This window comes from Anabas testudineus, chromosome 8 (assembly GCF_900324465.2).
Source record: "Anabas testudineus chromosome 8, fAnaTes1.2, whole genome shotgun sequence".
Taxonomy (NCBI): Eukaryota; Metazoa; Chordata; class Actinopteri; order Anabantiformes; family Anabantidae; genus Anabas; species Anabas testudineus.
The window spans coordinates 18,594,580-18,613,787 of NC_046617.1; the positions used below are offsets into that span (position 1 = coordinate 18,594,580).

General features: G+C 41.2%; 1 protein-coding gene across 2 annotated transcripts; it reads right to left on the reverse strand.

Annotated features, from left to right (window-relative positions):
• Positions 1–686: 686 nt before the first annotated feature.
• On the reverse strand, positions 687–18,024 carry card11 (caspase recruitment domain family, member 11). Of its 2 annotated transcripts, none has more exons than XM_026362330.1 (25): positions 17,795–18,024; positions 12,418–12,626; positions 12,038–12,175; positions 11,536–11,712; positions 10,418–10,566; positions 10,140–10,319; positions 9,457–9,603; positions 8,892–9,017; positions 8,561–8,755; positions 8,313–8,465; positions 7,975–8,044; positions 7,684–7,874; positions 7,472–7,578; positions 7,303–7,337; positions 6,973–7,096; positions 6,693–6,894; positions 6,432–6,558; positions 6,110–6,353; positions 5,541–5,610; positions 4,909–5,004; positions 4,409–4,478; positions 3,655–3,837; positions 2,971–3,092; positions 2,236–2,351; positions 687–1,764 (listed from the first exon to the last, which is right to left on the reverse strand). In XM_026362330.1, the coding sequence occupies exons 2-25, from the start codon at positions 12,614–12,616 to the stop codon at positions 1,560–1,562; spliced, it is 3,426 nt and encodes a 1,141-aa protein (XP_026218115.1). In that variant the 5' UTR covers positions 12,617–12,626; positions 17,795–18,024; the 3' UTR covers positions 687–1,559. The 2 variants fall into 2 exon arrangements, with proteins under 2 accessions (XP_026218115.1, XP_026218107.1); XM_026362322.1 differs by having other exon boundaries at positions 4,361–4,478.
• Positions 18,025–19,208: the final 1,184 nt, after the last annotated feature.

Consider the following 19,208-nt stretch of genomic DNA (forward strand, 5'->3'; position numbering starts at 1 on the left):
GAAGGTGAGATTATTTAAAAAGTGAGCACAGCCCAGTATTTATATATCAGGTATAACTATATAGCATCTTATTATTTATCTTATTTATTACTTTTTATGATGCTGCTAATTGTATTTTACATATTATGTGCAGAGGTTGAACAGTGGAAGTAGCACTTTGCACGGCTGATACACCATTTGAGGTTTCTTTTTTCCAGTAAATACAATATTTGAGTATTTCTGTGGCTTTTTCATATTAGTGTGCACGTCCCCTCTCGCAGATGGGCAGATTATGTAGCAGCATTATGAAAGAGGTTACTCTAAATCCCCATCTGGCCAGCCCATCTCTGTCAAACTGAACCTTTTATGGGCTTTTAAAACAGTCTTAACTGATTTATAAGCTGTAGAAGTCAACTAATAGATTAGGTTTAGTGAGATAAGTGCATGGATGGGTTACTGAATGGGCCAATGAGGCACAGGCCTGAGGCCTCCTAATCCAGATCCCCTGCACCAGATGAATGCTCGTAATTTTTCGATGTCAGCGAGCTCAGATAAAAGACACAAAAACTGAGCAAAATGTCCAAAAATAGATGCAAACAACCAAAAACGGATAAAATGACAGAAAATAGATGCACAATTACTAAAAATGTGATGTAAAACCACCAAAACAAAATGCAAAATGACCAAAAGTCTGACATAAAACAACCAACAATAAATGTAAATTTATCAAAAACAGGTACAAAACAACTAAAAATAGGTGCAAAATGACAGAACATTGCACAAAACAGCCAATAATATCGACACACAATGACCACAAATGGACACAAAACAACCAAAAATAAATGCAATCAACCAAAAATGGAGAAGAATGACTGAAAATAGAAGCACTCAACATTAAACATTAAAACAAAAGGTAAAATGACCAAAACGGACATAAAACGACACAAAAAACTACAAAGAGACACACTCAACATCTTTAAACACACATTCAGTGTGGAGGTCAGGCCCAGACATCTTCGACTCATCCATGGTGAAGAAGCACTGTTGAGTAAACCCACAACAGGTCTAAACTAAATTCTGCTACTGCAGTACAGTACTACCATTTTAAATTAAACAATGTGAGAAAATTACTTTTACCGTTTATTTGACGTTACGCTCTAATATTTATTGAAGAAGTATAATCTAAAAATCCATATTTATAAATAAACAAGAGATTGATGTGTTTAGATTTGACTAGTGGCCACTAGAAGTCAGTATAATCAAACCAAAATAGAATTAAAGTAAAAGTGAAAGTGCCATTTTCAGGAGAGTTCTTTCAACACCTTCTCTATAAATGCTTCATTTAACAAGTAAACATGGAACATTTTATGTATAATATGTTTATTTCTAAAGGAAAGGCACACATTTACAAAATATATAATGCATTTAGTTTAAGTCTGAAACTATTCAAGTGTCCGTATGTGCATTAATAAGTCTGAGCATAAATATAGATGCATAAAAACATGATGTACAAGCTTTTTTGTATGTTATATTGTGCTCACTACACATGTATTTTCATGTACAGACTGCTGTATGTGTGTCTACAGGAGGTCCTGCTCCACCCAGACAGTTTTCTTCTGCTCATCCACGATGCGGTCTTTGATGACCCTGATGAGGTCATCTGTTCCGGTCCAGGCGTCGGGCTCCAGGCTGGCGTAGAGGCAGGGAATGCCCTCCAATTCTTTCTCTTTGGCCCGACACAACCTCACAAACTCCTCCTCCGATTCCACGCGCAGAGGCAACTTCCTGTGTGGACAGGATACAGGAAGGAAGCAGCGCTGCAGCGGTGAGTGTGGTAATATTTGGAGCCCGGTCTGCGTGCTTTGTTGTAATATTCAGAGAGGTTTCACTTACAATAATCAGTCTATTTAAAGGCATTATCCATCAGATGGTACGTGACACATGTTGACGCTCACTCACACACACTTAAAGTCATCATACAAACTGACCTTACGTGATCAGACCCAAATTAAATATACACCTCTATACATTAGAAATTAAACAGTTCTCCGTCTGTTTGGCTGTTTCACACTGAGTTTGCTCATTAAACTATGCAAATGCCTTGAAACTGGTTAAAAAAGCCAAACTGCAGATTTGTCCTCAGTCAAAATCTCACCACAGGATTGACGTGTATTTGCATTTGGAAAAAGAAGTGTGGTTGCAGCTGTGGCACAAAAGGTGGGGGGTAAACATGCGTGTGAGGTTTGTTAGACTTACCGTAACTTCTTGACATTTTTGTCACAGATCTTGATGTAGATGATGATCGGGTAGATTTCTCTCCGTAGAAGGTCTTTGACGCAGCTCAGCTCAGCCTCCAGCAGGCAGTGTTTCCCCTGGTGACGGGTGGAAATATGGGTGAAATAGTGTGCAAACATATAAATAAATATTAAATTCACAGTTTAAAAGAAGTAATTTTCTCATTCAAGTTATTTTTACTAATAAGAATATTTATGCTGCTATTTTTAAATGTCATTGTTCTGAGTCAGAAAGCAATTGTAGATTTTTTTTTTTGTTTTGTTTTGACTAGTCATGTTGTACTTTTGATTAGTCATGCATGCCATTTTAGATATCAAGTGTGATTATGGTATTCAAGTGTTGAACCAGCTAATTCCTGTTAAAACGACCCTACACAGATCTAGCTCCATTTTATGCCCCTGGTGAGTTAAAGAAAAATATCGAAAAATATTTTTATAATTTTTTTAATTTTAAAGTTTTGTATTCGATATTATATCAAAACAACAGTAAGATGGCTGCAGCACATGCTGTAGAACTGCAACGTGCCTGGTTCGAGTCTGCCTAGAGACGTTTGTTGCACGTCGTACACTCTCTCCCCATGTTTCCTGTCTGCATGAAATCAGGCTAAAAAAACGCCAAAAAATAATATTGAACCATTTTCTGTTTAGTGCATATACTCCATGCTGTGAATTACATACACAGACCCGCATCACTGACCTTTGCAGCCACAGCCTCTATGTTTTCTCTGGTGATGCATTCAAATGTGGCGTGTTTCTCTTTGTAGTGAATAAAAGGCTCCACATTCTGTTTGAGGTGAAACTCCTCTTTTGTCAGGATGTCTGCACAACAGAGTAGAAAGAAAACACACATCAACTTTCACAATTGTTGACTAATAAAGGCAAAAAAAAAAAAAAAAATCTTCATATGCTAATTGTTGCCACAGCACATTTAGCACAAGAGGAACAGAAACTTTTAACACCCCGGGGGGTATCTACTTAATCAATACATGACACAGTCTCTTGGTTTGCCAGATGTTGGACTTGGTCTGACCCTCATTTGGTTTGTCATGGGCCTGCTGGGCTGGCTGTAATATTCAAAATAAACATTTAAACTGCTCGTCGTCATGCATCATCATCGTAATTATCAACTAGACCATCTTCCATCCTGCCCCTGCTGTCTCTCTGGTTACACTGCTCAACATTTACACCACAGAGCAGTACAATACCTGACCTGAATCCCAATAGCAGTTCCCTTCTCCCTCATTCACCTATCAAAACTACTTGTTATTCACTATCCTTGACTCACAATAGCGAATACACTGGGGACACGGCAACCAGGTGGAAATATTCCTCGCGCTGACATGAAGGTTACATGGCTTTTTTAATCCCATCGTGCACTGACCTGGTTTGCAGATGTTAAAATCCATGGCTCCCCCCATGTTGAGTATTTTCTGGATAATGGTTTTGGCTAAAGCCGTGGGAGTGAACAGCACCGGTCTTCTTCTCTGGGTCCTCTGGGGCGTCACAGGACTGTAGGGAATCAGGTTCAAACCCCTGCTTAGCTCACTGTCTGGGTCAGCAGCATCTAAGGTAACACAATTAGAAAAAGACGTGCACTCAATGATACACCCACAGAGAGGAAGACAAGGCAGCTTAAAGAACACAAGACAGGGTTTTGGGAGCTTACAACCTCCTGATACTTTAAAATTTAAATATAAAACTTGTTTTAGCTCATAATTCTGCTCTCCATGCTTTTATTTTGAAACTTTATTCAGTTCAGTTAGTTCAACTTTTTCACATATGTCATAGTTTTTCTGTAATTGCAGTGCACTGTGTAGAGATGAGTGGTGAGTGAAGACAGGAGGGATTTCAGTCACCGTTTCACACTTTAAACCGTTCAGAATCACTTGAACTCATCTTGTGCCTTTTAGCTTTTGTATTTTTCAGTAAATTATACTTCACCTGCTTCATTTGTATTTATCTGCTAAATTCAAATAAACCTCCACTGTCTTCTCATCTTCATTATTTCTTTATTTTAAGCCACTCTATATACAATTTAGCACTTTCAACTTTCTTTTACTTTTGCGCCTACATCTATTTGTCCTCACCTTCTGGTCTAAGCGCCTCAAAGATTTGTCTCGGTAGTGTTGTACTACCTGAGTTGATGATCCTCACACGCTCATTGCTGTTCATTCGCTTGTACTTGATATCCACCTTGCTGACAAACTGCACATCAAGACAGAGACAGAAATGCACCACATTAATACATAAATACATTAATACACTGCCCGTCCAAAAAGAAAGTCACCACCTGGATTTAACTAAGCCAACAGGTAGGAGCCTCCCACTGGATAATTACTGCATGGATAATTATTTCTCAGCTGGTAATAAGTTATTTAATTATAACTGATGCAGTGAGTAGCTTCTTATTTAAACAACCATGTCTGAAGACACATCCTGTGGTCATGGAAAAGATGTTAATCTGTTTTCAGAAGAGTTAATTATTGAAATGAATCAAGCAAAGATAGATAGACATCATTCAGTCATTAATTAAGTACAATTATATTATTTCGCATCATTAGCCTTGAAAAGATTATGTTCACATTAAAGTATGAGCCTTTGGACGGCAGCAGAGTCCTTGCATGGACTTTATTACCTGTAGTATCTGAGTGAGGAAGATGCTGGCTCTAGACATACGCGGGCTGGATTTGGGATCAGGCAAAGGGCTGGCTTCCTCTGGCTGTAAATTACTCTGCACAGGCACAATTCAAACACTTACAGTCATGCACAATTCTAAATAATGAAACAAAAGAAGAAGAAGACTCGAGTGACTACAGTGTATAGTGGTGTATTTCTAAAACTGTAAAACGTGTGCACGGTGTGGTGCTTTAAAATACTCCCGTACCGGAGCGGAAAGAATTGTGTCTGTGACATGGACGCTAAACTCTGTAAACAATCCCACAATGCAGTGCACCCCATTTGATAGATGCATAAAATTGACACAGAGACTGAGGTTCACACCTTCTAAAACCCTCCATCCGAGGGTCCTAACAGCAAGAAGGACTTGTTAACACAGCTGCGAGAACACGATCTCTCGCCAACCTCACACCCTTCAAACAACCATCCTACTCACCATCATACTTTGGGCCCCAGAGGAGTTGTTAGTCAAATGGGAATGTGTCGGTACATAAATGTCACATATTTAAATATATGTATATGATTATTTTTAACTCAGCAAAAAAAGAAAAGAAAACTGAGAGTGAGAAAATAGTTGAGAATATCTCTTACCCTACTGTTTTCCTCTTTTCCACCTCGATACACTAACTTCTGAATCTTTACGAGGAGCAGCTGCTGCGCCCTACGTACACACACACACACATACAAGTCCTCATTCACTTGCCCGACTCATTATTTTGACACAATCACAAAAAGCCGCAGAGCAACATGTAGGATTGTTTTAAAGTCAAGCTGCTTCCTGTGGGTCTTGTTGTCGACAAACAGGTTGCAAGGCTCAGGTGTGAAAATGCAAGAGAATGTGTTGTGTGTATTTGAGTGCTGCTGGATGTTGCCTCTGTGTTGGGAAGAGCTGTGAAACTTTACATCCTGAAAGCAGATGTAGCCCCCTTTAACTGCTTAATTTTGCATGGTTGCTCAACTGTTACAGCACTTTTGCATTATGCTCAGGATGCTGAAGTACTAAGGCAGAAGTGATGCATGGTACTCAGTTACTTGCAGGTATTTACACACATGCTGGTTCATAAAATGTGTTTTACTGCACAGGCCTCTAAGACAAGATGCTTCATCAAACATTCATCTTTTACGTCAAAATGGTGCATCGTCTTCCAACTGCTCTGTACCGTGAATTGCTGGGTATAGTTCCAGAGTCAGGCAGGTTGGAGCCGGTGTAGGGGTCGACTCGGGAGCACAGCCACTCACAGCGGCCCTGGTACCTCGTGTCTAGGACGTGCACCACCTCGTCGCAGCGCACGCTCAAGGAGCAGCTGTCTGATTGGCCACAGATGTTGAGGTTGACCCGTATGTAGAAGGAGTCACCAGAAGCAAGTGTGCCATCAGCCAAGTCCCTCTGCAGACGACGGAAAGCTGAAAAGCACATATTGAATTGGTAATGTTAATGAATGTATACGACACAAAGACATTTGTAATAAAAGCATCACTTACAGTCGAAGTTGGCCCGATAGTGCAGTTTGACAGGGCCAGAGCAGTGCTGCAGAGTCCAGTGGGCTTCCTCCTGAGTGCTGGTATCCAGTGAAACGCTTTGACTCTCCCCACGTATGCAGCCCTCAAGCTGGTCAGTGAAATATAGAGAACGATGAGTAAATCGTTTGGGGTTTGGTGTGTTAGGGTGTCAACTATTTTTAGAAATTACATCAAATGTATCTCGCTGGTGTTACAGCCTAGTTTAACATGTGCAGCACGTACCAACAGGAGATGGTGGCCCTCTCGTAGCCCCGCCTTCTCAGCAATGGACCCCGGCTGAACAGACGAGACGAAAATCCCGCTCTCGTTGCCGCCAACCAGTGTGATGTCCTTAAGCAGGTTGTCGCCTAGCAACGATAGATCCTGCACCGGCTTCAGGGACGAGCTGACCCTGGAGAAGGAGGACAGAGATGGGCGGAAGGGCCTGCGAACAGAAAGTTAAGGGTGTTCATAACTTGCAGTGATTCTTGCAGCTGTGAGTGTATCGCCGTCTGCACTGTACCTTTCCAAAGAGAGTTTCCTGAAAATATTGTGGACCTGCTCCAGGTCGTAGCCGTCCATCACTTCTGACTGATGGGAAGAGGAAGATGAGTGCACAGAGGGAGGACCGCGCTGCACGTCATCCTCTGAGGATAAAAACAGACGGAAGGAAACAGAAAAGCTGAGATGACAAATACAAACATACAGATCACAGTTATCACCTGTGTCACATTTCTGCCCCTGGTTTTCTCTGATATCTGCCCCCTGTTGGTTTGTTCCCCTGGACTCAAGTGCATGATAACAATGTTGTGCTATTGTGTTATTTTAGACAATGTGTAAAAGTGCACTTTACCATTCTCCATTTCCATGTTGTCACTGTCCGAGAGGCTAAAAGAGACCAAACATCAGACAACGTCATGAAAAGGATGAAATGAATGTGGAACATTAGCGTGACTTTAACTGACTGAACATTTGGGCATTGTGACTGACTGACTGACGCCCTGGTTTGATGCTGCGACCACCTGCGGGGGTGGAAGTCATGTTCCTTCTCCCTCTCTCTTCGGTAAAGTGACGCTTTCTCCGGTGGCTCGGGAAGTGTGGACAGGATGCTGTCGTTACGGTAACGCAGCTGAAGATTTGACAAAACAAAGCAGAAACTGATGACACTGCAATTTCCACCTGTGAACAGCTGATGAATGGTTTTCCTGCATTGACCTGATGGGATACAACTCACCATGTTTGGCCTGTTGCTCTGCTCTGGCATGATGAAAGGAAGCTGTGAGGGAGAGGGGCAGGAGGAGGAGAGCGGTGGAGCAGACAAGGGAGGATACGTTGGAGACATCGGGAAGCTGGGCGAGGGCGGGAGCGAGCTGCTGTTGGCGTGTGTATTTGGTATTTGAATCTCCAGCAAATCCTTACCGTTCACTGACAGATACACAAGTTGGAAACATGAGTGATGATCTATAAAAGGACAAACTACAGCTGTGGTGTAATATATAATTAAACTATTTAACAATGTGCTCACCTGTAGCCGGAGTGGCCTCTAGGTTGAGTTGGGGGTCTTTGGGTAGACATACCGGAGATTTAGCTCTGATCTAAAAGACCAAAAAATAAATCAGTCACAGTAAAAGCCACAGTGACAAACCTTTTACTTTACCTCTCTTTTTGAAACAGCCCACATGCATGGTTAAATATTTCATCACTTGAGGGTTGTGTTGAAACACTTTTCTTAACTTTCATAAGACTTTCTGAGGAAAGTATGCTTTTTTTACACGTGTAATTCTTTTCAGTTCGATAAATACAGGATGTGGCCTTAACCCTAGTGTCTAATAAGTAAATAGCTTGTGGACAGTGACAGCTGACCCCTGCTTTGAGGTTAGGTCTGCGTTTGAGACGAGGCTCCTCGTTGATCCTGTCCTCCGGCGACTCATCGCTGGACCATTCTGATTGGCCCTGAACGGGTTTAAAATCCTCCCCTTGAGAGATGATAGTTGGAGGCAGGTCCCTTGGCAGAGTCTGCAGACACACATACACAGAAATATCCAACTCAAACATTTCATGAAAACCTCAGCAACTTTTTAAAACTACAATTAGACTATGATTTTTCCAACCTGGTCCACAACAATGTCCTTGGACATCCGTCGTAGGCGACACTCCAGGGTAACGAGCTTGGCTTCCTTACGAACGATCTCGATGTGGAGTTCATCGCTCTTCTCCTCCAGCTCCCTGATCTGCTTGCGATATTTGTCTTTATCAACCAGACTCTGGGAGAACTGGTGCTGGGCCTCGTCTCTGGCTCGAAATGCCTGCAGCGAAGGGCCGAGTGGAAACAAACAACCACATGATATTCACACAGTCATACACAAATACAAGCACATGTATGTGCATGTGTATGGTTGTACTGCACAGTACGTGTACTGTACTGTATGTGTGTGTTTTCACCTGGTCCCTCTCCTTCTCCACCTCCTCCAGCTGTATGGCGATGGTGTCTATGCGGTGGCGATACATCTCACAGTCCTTCTGCAGCGTGGAGCTCTTCAGCTCCAGATCCTCCTTCTCCTCCAGATACTGCACACACACACACACACACACAAAGATATCACAGATGGAGTCTTTTTATAGTTAAGACCAAAAAAGATGATAAGGGAAGAGAAACAAGAAGGAGAGAGAAGAGAGACCAGGTTACATATAGACAAGAGGCCTGAAATGGGGCTTTCTGCACAGGGTGTGTTTCACAGATGGTCTCATGGGCATTAGGCTCTCTGGTCATGGGTTTGTGTTTCCAGGGTGTGTGTTTGCAAGACTTGTGTGTTCCCACACTGACTCTGCTTCACATTTATATACAGGTGACACAATCAGTACATTTGAAAAAGGATTCAAAAACCGGCCACTTAGTCATAAGCCCACTTCTCTATCTAACACAGTCATCCGCTCCTCTCTGAACACATACCTGTGCGTGTTTCTGTGTTTGTGTGCATGTGTCGTGCGTACAGCACATTCTCGTTACCTTATCTCGTAGTTCCTCAGCCTGTCGGAGTTCTTCATGCAGATTGTAGAGGCGGTTGACCAGATCCTGTCTGTCTTCTAGTGCTTCCTGTCTGTCATGCTCCAAAATGTCAAGGATGGCCTTGTCTGACTCAGGTAAAGGACCAGGCTGGATAAAAAGAACACTGTTAGATATGAACCTTGTACAACTGTGTTCTAGGCTGCAATGGGCAGAATGGAAAAATGTCCAGTTGGACGTAAACTGTTCAATTAAAGCTGCAACATTAACAATGGAAAAAGTGAGTGAAAGCAATGAGTCACAGAGAGTTATCATCACACTCAGTTCCCCTCAACTACACAGCACACTAAACCCTTTCATCTCATGGTTGTGGTTGAATGTCCCACATCTTTACTGTTTTGGGTCACTCTCACCATCCTCATTAGTTTCATTTCAACAGCAGGCGGCTGTTTTCAACATAAAAGCTGTGATAGGCCCATTGTACCCTGCTTGCCCAACGACAAACTGCAGATAAAGTGAGTGAGGAGTTACTGGAGCATTTAGCCAAAGCTTCAACTGAACAGTCAGACACGCTTCTCAGGAGCTGGTGGAGTCAGAGCTTAAAGAAGCTGGACTTCTAACAGTCTATGAAACTATATGAGGATGAGGAGAGAAGGGGAGAACCTGTGTGAGTGTGTGTGAGCTACCTGTATGATGGACTGTAGCTCCTGTAGCTTGATCTTGAGCATCTCGTTCTCTCTTTCCAGCTCAAAGATCTGCTCTCTCTTTGGCCGGCTCTCAATGTCGTTCTTCAGCTTCAGACTCTGCCTCCTCTCCATCTTGCACTCCTCCTCCACCTTATTCAGTCGGTGCTTCAGCTGATCAATCTGCATGTACACACACATGGATGCACTCCTTGGGTGATGCTCTCAAGTCCCCACGTTTTAGCGTTACAATAAAATGACGCCCACGTGTTCATCAGTACCTCTAGCTGCAGATCTCGGCTCCTCATCACTGCCATGTTCTTCTCCTCGCTCAGCGTGGCGTACCTCATAGCCAGTTTGTAGTTTTCATCCTTCACTCTCAGCAGCTCATCACTGTAGGTGTTTCTCTCTTCCCTCATCTTATTATATCCTAGAGAACCATCACATTTATTTTAGCACATTATCAGTGCTGCCCTGTTTCTGGACAGTTGGTTCTAGCAAAATGGACCAAATATGATATTTACTTTTAAGCTCTTTATACCTGATGCTACATGTGGTGCGAAAAAGGTTTGTGCATTTATGCTGCTTCTTTGTTCTGCATTTCTCGTGCAGTTTCAGGACACTTGGCTATTAACATGTGCACTATATGAGCTCACTCAGCTAAAAATACACATTATTTCAGCTGATTTTAAACTAGTTCCATGTAAAGACTCTTTAAAGTTCACAGAACGTTCTACTTCTGTTTTCTAACAGCTAAATTCAGTTAATTAGTTTGGAATCAACTTAAATCTTTATAAATGCATTCTTATAACTCAGAGCAATCTGTGACATATATTTTTGCAATAAAATATAATAGTATTGTTATAGCACTTGAACATATAACGCAACAATATACAAATCCTGTCAAATGAATTTAAATATTATTTCACTAAACCAACAGAAGTTAAGTAATTTAGTTTGTTTTTTCAGTGCATCATCAGCTAATAGGTCTGATTTCATGAATTCTTCAACAAAAAATCCAAATCAAACGAATATATATAGTATAGGATCATTTCAACCTGACAACTTCAGTAGCTGATCCTGATTTCAGTGCACTGTGGCTGTCAGATACATTTTATTCTAACATTAACATTATTCTTTATTATTATTTAGCAATTGTTTTAAAAAAAGAATAATGTTCTTGGTGCAGAGAAAGAACTAAAAAAATGCCACAGTGGCCTAGTTTCATTAAGAAGTAAAGGTTTTGGGGGTTTTTTGGGGGGGACTTTAATAAACTCAAATGTGGTGCACCAAGCAGTGTAAACCGAGCCTGTGTGGTGGAGTAGTAAGTTTCAGTGCATGTTGGTGGACGTTGCCTTTAATAATCTGTCACTACAAGAACAAGATTGTGCAGTTTTACTCTGTTGGAAGGCCTGAAGCTCCTGATTGGCCAGTCGCAGCTTCTTCTGCTCGTCCTCCAACGTGCAGTTCTTCCTGCTGAGCTCCACCTGCTGCAGAGTCTTGACTTTGGACTGCTGCTGCAGCTTCACCACCTCATTCATCAGGAACTGGGTCAGGCCCTCGTGACCCTCCTCCACTTCAGACAGAAGGACAGAATACACATCACAGAGTTGATTACACGGTGAGCTGATTGGGACAAATCTCAGATTCTACACAACCTGAAGAAGAACAATGAAAAGTTGTTGGATTGAACTTATCACGGATGTGACCTATGACCCCACCTGATTAGAACCAGCAAAAAAACAGTTGTACAAATAATAATTAAATGGGTTTTATGCTCATGTAGTTGCTTTTTTACATTTTATATTTATATTCTTTTTGTTTGTCTCTTAGTTAACGAGCAGACACTAAAATTAACATAAATCATTTGTTAGAAATCAGTATACGGTCTACAGTCTTACCTACGATGGTGGAGAAGCGGCGTGTAGGATCCTTCCCCGTGACCAGCTTGTACAAGTCGGGGTAGTAAAACTCCAGACTCTCCAGAAACGCCACATACCCTCGCTCTCCTTTAGTGTGGAGGATGTCAAGTAGTCGGCCTGATGGAGAATTGATTAACATGCTTTATGATGTACTCACACAAACACAACAGGACCTAATTTCCTAGGCCATATTTCATCCCACACAATGTCAGTAAAGAGGAACAATTGTCTTTGCATTGACGGAGAATGAAATGATTTATTGGTTTATAGCTTGGGATTAAATAAAAAAAAGAGAGTTCACCCTCCACAATAAAGACACACACACACACACACACACACACACACATCCTTCGACTTACTCGTGCGATTCGCTTTAGAGACCAGCAGCATGGAGTTGAGAATCTCATCTTCATCCTGTTCATCCAGGACTTTGCACTGGCGGAGGTAGGGGGTGAGCTTAGCTGGGGAGATGGCGCGGCACAAGTCATAGCGTTTGCACTCCACCTTCTCCCATAGTGCGTCCACGTCATTAAACATACCAGAAGTCCCGTTTTCCATCTTTCACACTCTGAAGAAAGATAAAAAAAAGATTAGCATCTACAGCTGAACCAGAGAGATGTTCGCTGCAGCACACATGAGGAGTATGAAAGACTCTATGTGTGTGTCTATGGCTGAAACAACGCCCTTTATTCAGGGCTGCTGCACATTCTTATTTAGGTTAACACCTAATGTGGAAATTGACTTCTGTGGTTGCACTAATTTAATCATTAGCATACAATAGTGAGTGCCAAGAAAGTAGTTCTGAAATGTCTTATCGCTTCTTAGAATCTACAAGTGGAATCTGTGGTGGTTAGATGACCACGTGACTGCGGGGTGCCAAATATTGGGCACTGAAGCAAAATACTGCAGATAACTTTTCTATTTTTAGCCATGGCCATTTACTTTCTTTTATTTCATTTGACGCATTAGAAGACGCCACTGTGAATGAGTCCCTGGACAATCAATATATAAGATGAATGAAATGATTTAAATTGATCAACCTACGCAGCCTTATCATAAATATTCTGCAAAACACCCTCAGTCAAAAACAATAAAACACAACACATGAACACTCTTATTTGAGATGAATAATGAACAATTTATTATGTTTGAACTACGCTTAATCACAGTAGTTCAGCAGCAGGGGCAGATCTACAGAGGGGCAGAGGAGGCAGCGGTCCCTGCTGCTGGAGGTTTACTCTCAACTACTCCAACATCAATGAGCTCCTAAACTTATAACTCCACAATAAAATGACAAATACATTCATAAGATGTTCGAATCTCTGAAGTAAATAAAAGACAGCCATAGAAGGTCAGTAACTACAAATTAGATCTTAGAGCCCCTCAGAATTTAAAACCTTTGGATGTTGTTGACTGGTGATATTCCGTGTGTGTGTTTCAATGTTGGATTGTTCTGTCTTAAGCTGCCCGCCCGGCTCTATCAGCTTTATTGGTGAACATAAAAAACATTACAGCTGCTAAACATCAGCTGTCATCGCCTGCTGGCATTAACATTTACAGTCAACAACAGTAAACAACAGTCCCTGATTAAATGCAGTCAGAGAGTTACATAGTGAAATGACCAACAAGCACACATGCACCAAGGTGAAAAGTTGAACCAATGGTTGAAATGCACCCCACTCTCTGAGCTGATCACGATGAACATGACCATGCGAGGCCTTGATGAAACACAACAAAACAAACACAGAATGAACTTTTGATCATTTTGGTCCCACACATTCTCCACTTCATCTGTTTCCCTTACAAACTTTAACCAACTGACGTCTTTCCATTTGTCTTTCCTGTCTATTTTTATTTTTCCAGAGCCTGTTTCCACTCTTTATCTGTCTCTAACTCCCACTAGATTTTCTGTCTCCATCAATTCACTCTCTCTCACACACACACACACACACACACTGTCCATGCATCTCTAGCATTTGCATGCTGTCAGACATGTAGGTGTTATCCTATAATCCTGCTTTGTAACTTGTAGGCTACAGTTAGGCAAATCAAGGCTATCTGATGCATTTGCACTTGTAAACACATACAATCACACACACTTTTGCATACAACTGCCATCTGCACTGTGCATGTAAAAATTTCAGCTTGTACTTTCATACTTCAGGCAAACGCATACAAACGTGAACTTGGTTAAAGGTAAATGATGCATCAGCAATGTCAGTTTTACTCTTATATTAACAGAACTCTCAGTGAATATCTCCAATCCTCAAGTTCTCTGTTCATTTCATATTATTTTACTGATCCTCACACATTCGTGCATACAGTCAGTGAACAAAATGAACTGTAAGATCATTATTGTGTGAAGTCTCAGGCATACAAAAATATCACACCCTCTCAACACAAGCTATTATCTGTATCTACAGTGTGTCTACGCAGCCACAGTCACAGCAGATGACAAACCGCAGGCGCACTGTGCATGCAGACACACACTAAACGCGCAGACACACTCATCACATGCACACAGACCCCTTCAGTAACCACATACATGTTTCCTCTTCTCTCTTCTCTTATTTTGGAGTTCATTACCGAGAAAGCTCATCCTTGCTTCCTCCTTTTCAAACCAGATGTGAGTAGTAGCTCTCTTCCTCTATTCTCTTTTAGCCTTGTCAGTCGGCCGCCTTTGTTTATAGTATTGTGGTCAGGGGAGTTTATATTCTTTTTAGAGCACTGCGTGTGTGTCCTCAAACTAAACCTACATTTTCCCTTTTTCTCTGCAGCATCAGACATACTGACATGACGACGTACTCTCTCACAGGACTGTGACACACTGAGCAGTTCAATTATGTCCTTACATCCTGCAGAGAATGCACCAGGCTATTTCTTTAGTTCTCTTATATCGTGCATTCTTATTACTGGATTACTACTGGTAATCCTACCGGCAGTACTACTGGTACTACACAAGCAGTTACTTTGCAGCACAAACTCATTCTCCGAATATGAAGTATTCAGTAACAAAATCAGCTAGAGTGCTGTCGACCTCCATTTTGTCAACAGTACGGTCCACAGCCATTATTTTACCTGAGTTCACTGTGTCAACCTAAACTAGATGGAAGTCTAAGATATATAATTTGGAAGACAGGAATGTCTTAACTATTTAAAAATAAATATAAATAAATATTCAAATGAATCCCACACACATCTATCTATCTATCTATCTATCTATCTATATATATCGTGTAGAGACAGTATGACGTGTATAAATCCATGTTGCATGTTACACAGCTGTAAGTACCGAAAGCTTTTACTCAAGATGGCAAGAACAAATAAAAGTGAAAACATGTAGGTGTTTTGTATCATCTTGTTCTTCCTTTAACAATGATCCTCTTCCTTCCTCATTTTGCAGAATTCTATATTAGTTCTCTTCACAGACGTGTCGCATGTTTCTGATACCTGGTCGTTTTACATTAAGGCAGAGTGACCACAGCAGTGCAACAGTAAATACACAGCCGTGACATATGGTGGGTTGCCTGCACTGCATCTATATTTGACATATATATCAACTGTGAGCACTACTAACATCTGTAATAAATCACTGCAAATATCTGACAGTGGTGCCCTGCTGTTCACTAAATCTATTCTCTGCATCCCTCTGTTTAATTCACTGTATTTCCTTCACTGCTTCATTAAGTTAAAGTCTTCAAATGAGTCAGCCTATATACGTACTCGTGCAGGAGTTTGGGTTGATAACAGAGGTACAAAGGGAACATTAAATAGTTTTGAAGGTTTGCTACTTTCTGTTAGAGATTAACGATAAACAGTTTGGTGGAAACATCATTGATTTCCACTGATTTTCCATTATGCTTTTTGTTTGCTGCAGCCAATCTCAATCACCTTTATCGAGCTGATTTAAACCAAACTAACTGTGCGAAACAGACGCTAAATGAAAAGCCCAGTCATCTCTTACTGTGGATTAAGTGTAAATTAAATATCAGCCGTTTCCTCCTTGTTTCCCTGAAATGTACACAAACCACAAATATGTCTAAACTGGCCTCACTGTGACCCAGATTTTTCTTACCCTCAGCCAACCACAAAGTCTGCACATACACAAGCCAAAAATAGGTGTCAGTCAGGGAGACCAGACTGCCCATCACAATGGAAATCCAATTTACTGGCAGCTGAGACTCAGAGGTTACTGAGCGAGTGAGTGAGATTTAACACTATAGTACAGTCAATCCAATCCAACATCAAATAGTAAACAAATACTGAAGTTTCCATCATACAGAACATAGAGTTTGTATTCTCTAAAGCCCAGTTGGATGGTTTCCTGCAGCCTTACTGTTTGTGTGCTGACCTGGGATTGCTGTTCTGATGGGCAGATATGACTGGTTCAGGTGTACCAACCTTCATAAAGGTCCCATTGTGCAGCAGCAGAAGAAAAGCATGAAGCCTATAGGAATGTGATATCTGGGGTCTGACTGTGGGATACAAGAGGAGAGAAACCGAGACTTCGCTCCTCTAAAAGCTGACAGGTGTTGTCTGTACAATTTACATAATTTCAGAAACAGAAAGACACAGACGTGGATTGGACGTTGTACTGAACCATAATATAGTTTAGTTTAGCTTTTTAGAAGACACTTTTCTGATTAATTCATATGTTTGGGGTGGCAGGTTTTTGTCCTCCTGCTTAATTTTAAAGAGCAGGTCTTTCCACTTCCTAAAACACATTGCCACTGGTGGAAAGAGGCAAATGTCAGTTTCCGACTAATCAATTAATTAATAGATGTATTATAAAGTCATTAGATACGAAAACTATGATCATCAAAATATTTTAAGGCAGTTAAAATAAAATTCACCACTATTAGCTGCAACATTAAAGTTATAACATGTTAATGCATCAATAATTATAATGAAAGATGTATTAACTGATGTGAAATGAACCATTCTGCATAAAGAGTTGGTATTTCTGAAGTAATACTGTCGTACTTTCACTTGTGTAAGACTTTGAATGCAGTACTTTCACTTGTTGCACAGTATTTCTACATAGTGACAGTGCTGATAGTGATCTGAGTACTAGTTTGTTACTGCAGTATTACAGTTTCAACAGGGCAATGACATTTAAAAAGTTGAGATCAATAGAATTTAATGAATAATGCAATAGCACCTCAGTTAATGTGCAGTGAACATGAGCCCTGCATGTGTCCCTGAATCTCCCCTCTCACTGGACCTCATTGTCTCCTGCACCTGCTATTGGAATCCCAAATATTTTCCATAATGCCAGAAAATTGCCCGACGTTAACAGAAGTCCAACTATTGTGTTACCAAACTAATAAGGAGCCTGTGAAGGCGAACAGAGCTGGTCCTAAACCGCAGGATCTGCAGATAGAAACCAACAACATATCTGATGAGAGATGTGGTGCCACGCTGGTGTCCTCACAGGCTGCACAGGTGTCAGCAGCGCGCAGAGGTGCTGTCAGCAGGTTTCAGGAGACGAGCGCGACGCTTCTCTGAAAGTCTCCGTGACTTGTGTTTGGATTTGTGGTGTGCTCTTTTCATCATCACACTACTCTAGATGACACATAGCACGCTTCTGGGGATGTATGAGAGGTGTAATCGTCGTTTTTTCCACTCAATCGAGGCTGCCTGGCGTTTTTACAGCATGCGTCTTCATTTCTGAACCAATCAGCACTTTGTTAAACGCGTGGACGAGAGGAAAAGAGTCGATCAGCCCTGTCTTACCTGTTAGTCCGAAGGGAAATCAATCAAACGTGGTCTATAGGCGTGGTTCCTCTGTTTGTGTGTGTGTTGTTCTCCTTTTTAATCACAAACCCGGTTGTTTTACCCAGAATCCGAGCAGCTCAGGTTGTCTCCATTGATCCAGAAGAGAGAGACACAGAGAGAGAGACAGAAGTCTTAAAGAGGCTGGAGAGCGCATGGGACCTGTGTCCCCGACTCAGTGCCTGAGAAACAGACTGAGACTGAGAGAGAGAGAGAGACAGAGAGAGAGAGAGAGAGAGAGAGAGAGAGAGCGGAGGCGGTGAGTTAGATGGAAATAACAAGTTGACTGCAGTGAGGTAAGAAGAGAAACCCTGCTGCAGCCTCCGACACCTGTGTCACTCTGTGCTCCATGTGGAGCAGCTGCAGAGTTTTAAACGCTGTTGTTCAGACTTCATGGAGGTTTACAGCAGCTGGGTCACAGTGCTTTCCGATAAAGCTGTTTTATCTGATCCTACCTGTTGTAAACTCCTTGTTTCTTCTTGGCTGCATGCAGGTAAATCTGTTCTTGGAATATGATACTGAAGTGTCATTGTACTTCACTTTACTGTAGTAATGCGACTCCACATAAATTCACCTCCACTGCACTAAGCTGCATTTCAATTGGAATTGTTCACATTTTACACATTTAGTGGCGTACAGTTACAACAGTTACTTTAAAAACACATTTTTACTGCAGTACTTTACTACTACAACTGAACTAAAGGTTGTTCTCTTACTGATAGTGGACATTATACATCATAAGTGCTTTTTACTTTTGATATTTACAGTGATTCTGTAGCTCTGAACTCGTACTGACGTATAGAAATCAGACTTTTAGCGATGGAGAATTCTCCATAATTTAATCATATCAATGTTTCCTTCATCTTCTGCATCTGCAAACCTGGGCAAGCATTCCCATAAGCCAGGCTTTCCAAAGAAATGCAATACAATAGCATTATCACATCAAAATAGCTGCTAAACAGCATTCCTCAACCATTTCATTTCTGGAGTAAATAAGTTTGGACTTGTTTCTCCCCTGCATCTGGTGGCTTAATAATTTTAATATGTACTGTGCATAATAGTGTGCCGCCCCATGAACTACTAACATGCAATAATTAATGCTGTGACTAATAATAACTGTGGGTATTAAGTGTAGGCTGTGGTAACCAGCTGTACAATGAAAGACACTTTTCCTGTTTTGTTATCATGTGATAAAGGAAAGACAGTCGGGTTGCATCAACTTTAATTAGAATCCAAGTGTTTGAAACTTTTGACAAAAGAAAAATGTAGAAGTGAAATGCACTTGGTACTATAAGTAACTAAGTACATTTACTAATTATTTTACTTGTACCTTTACTCTGCTACAATTCATATTTACACCACTATGTTAAATTAA

Excerpts from the sequence above, each read along its gene's own strand:
- card11 (XM_026362322.1), bottom strand. The coding sequence starts at position 12,616 with ATGGAAAACGGGACTTCTGGTATGTTTAATGACGTGGACGCACTATGG. Across the intron at positions 6,354-6,431 it reads CTATCGGGCCAACTTCGACT|CTTTCCGTCGTCTGCAGAGG; the intron begins GTAAGTGATGCT and ends TGTGCTTTTCAG. Across the intron at positions 4,479-4,908 it reads TCCTCACTCAGATACTACAG|TTTGTCAGCAAGGTGGATAT; the intron begins GTAATAAAGTCC and ends CTTGATGTGCAG.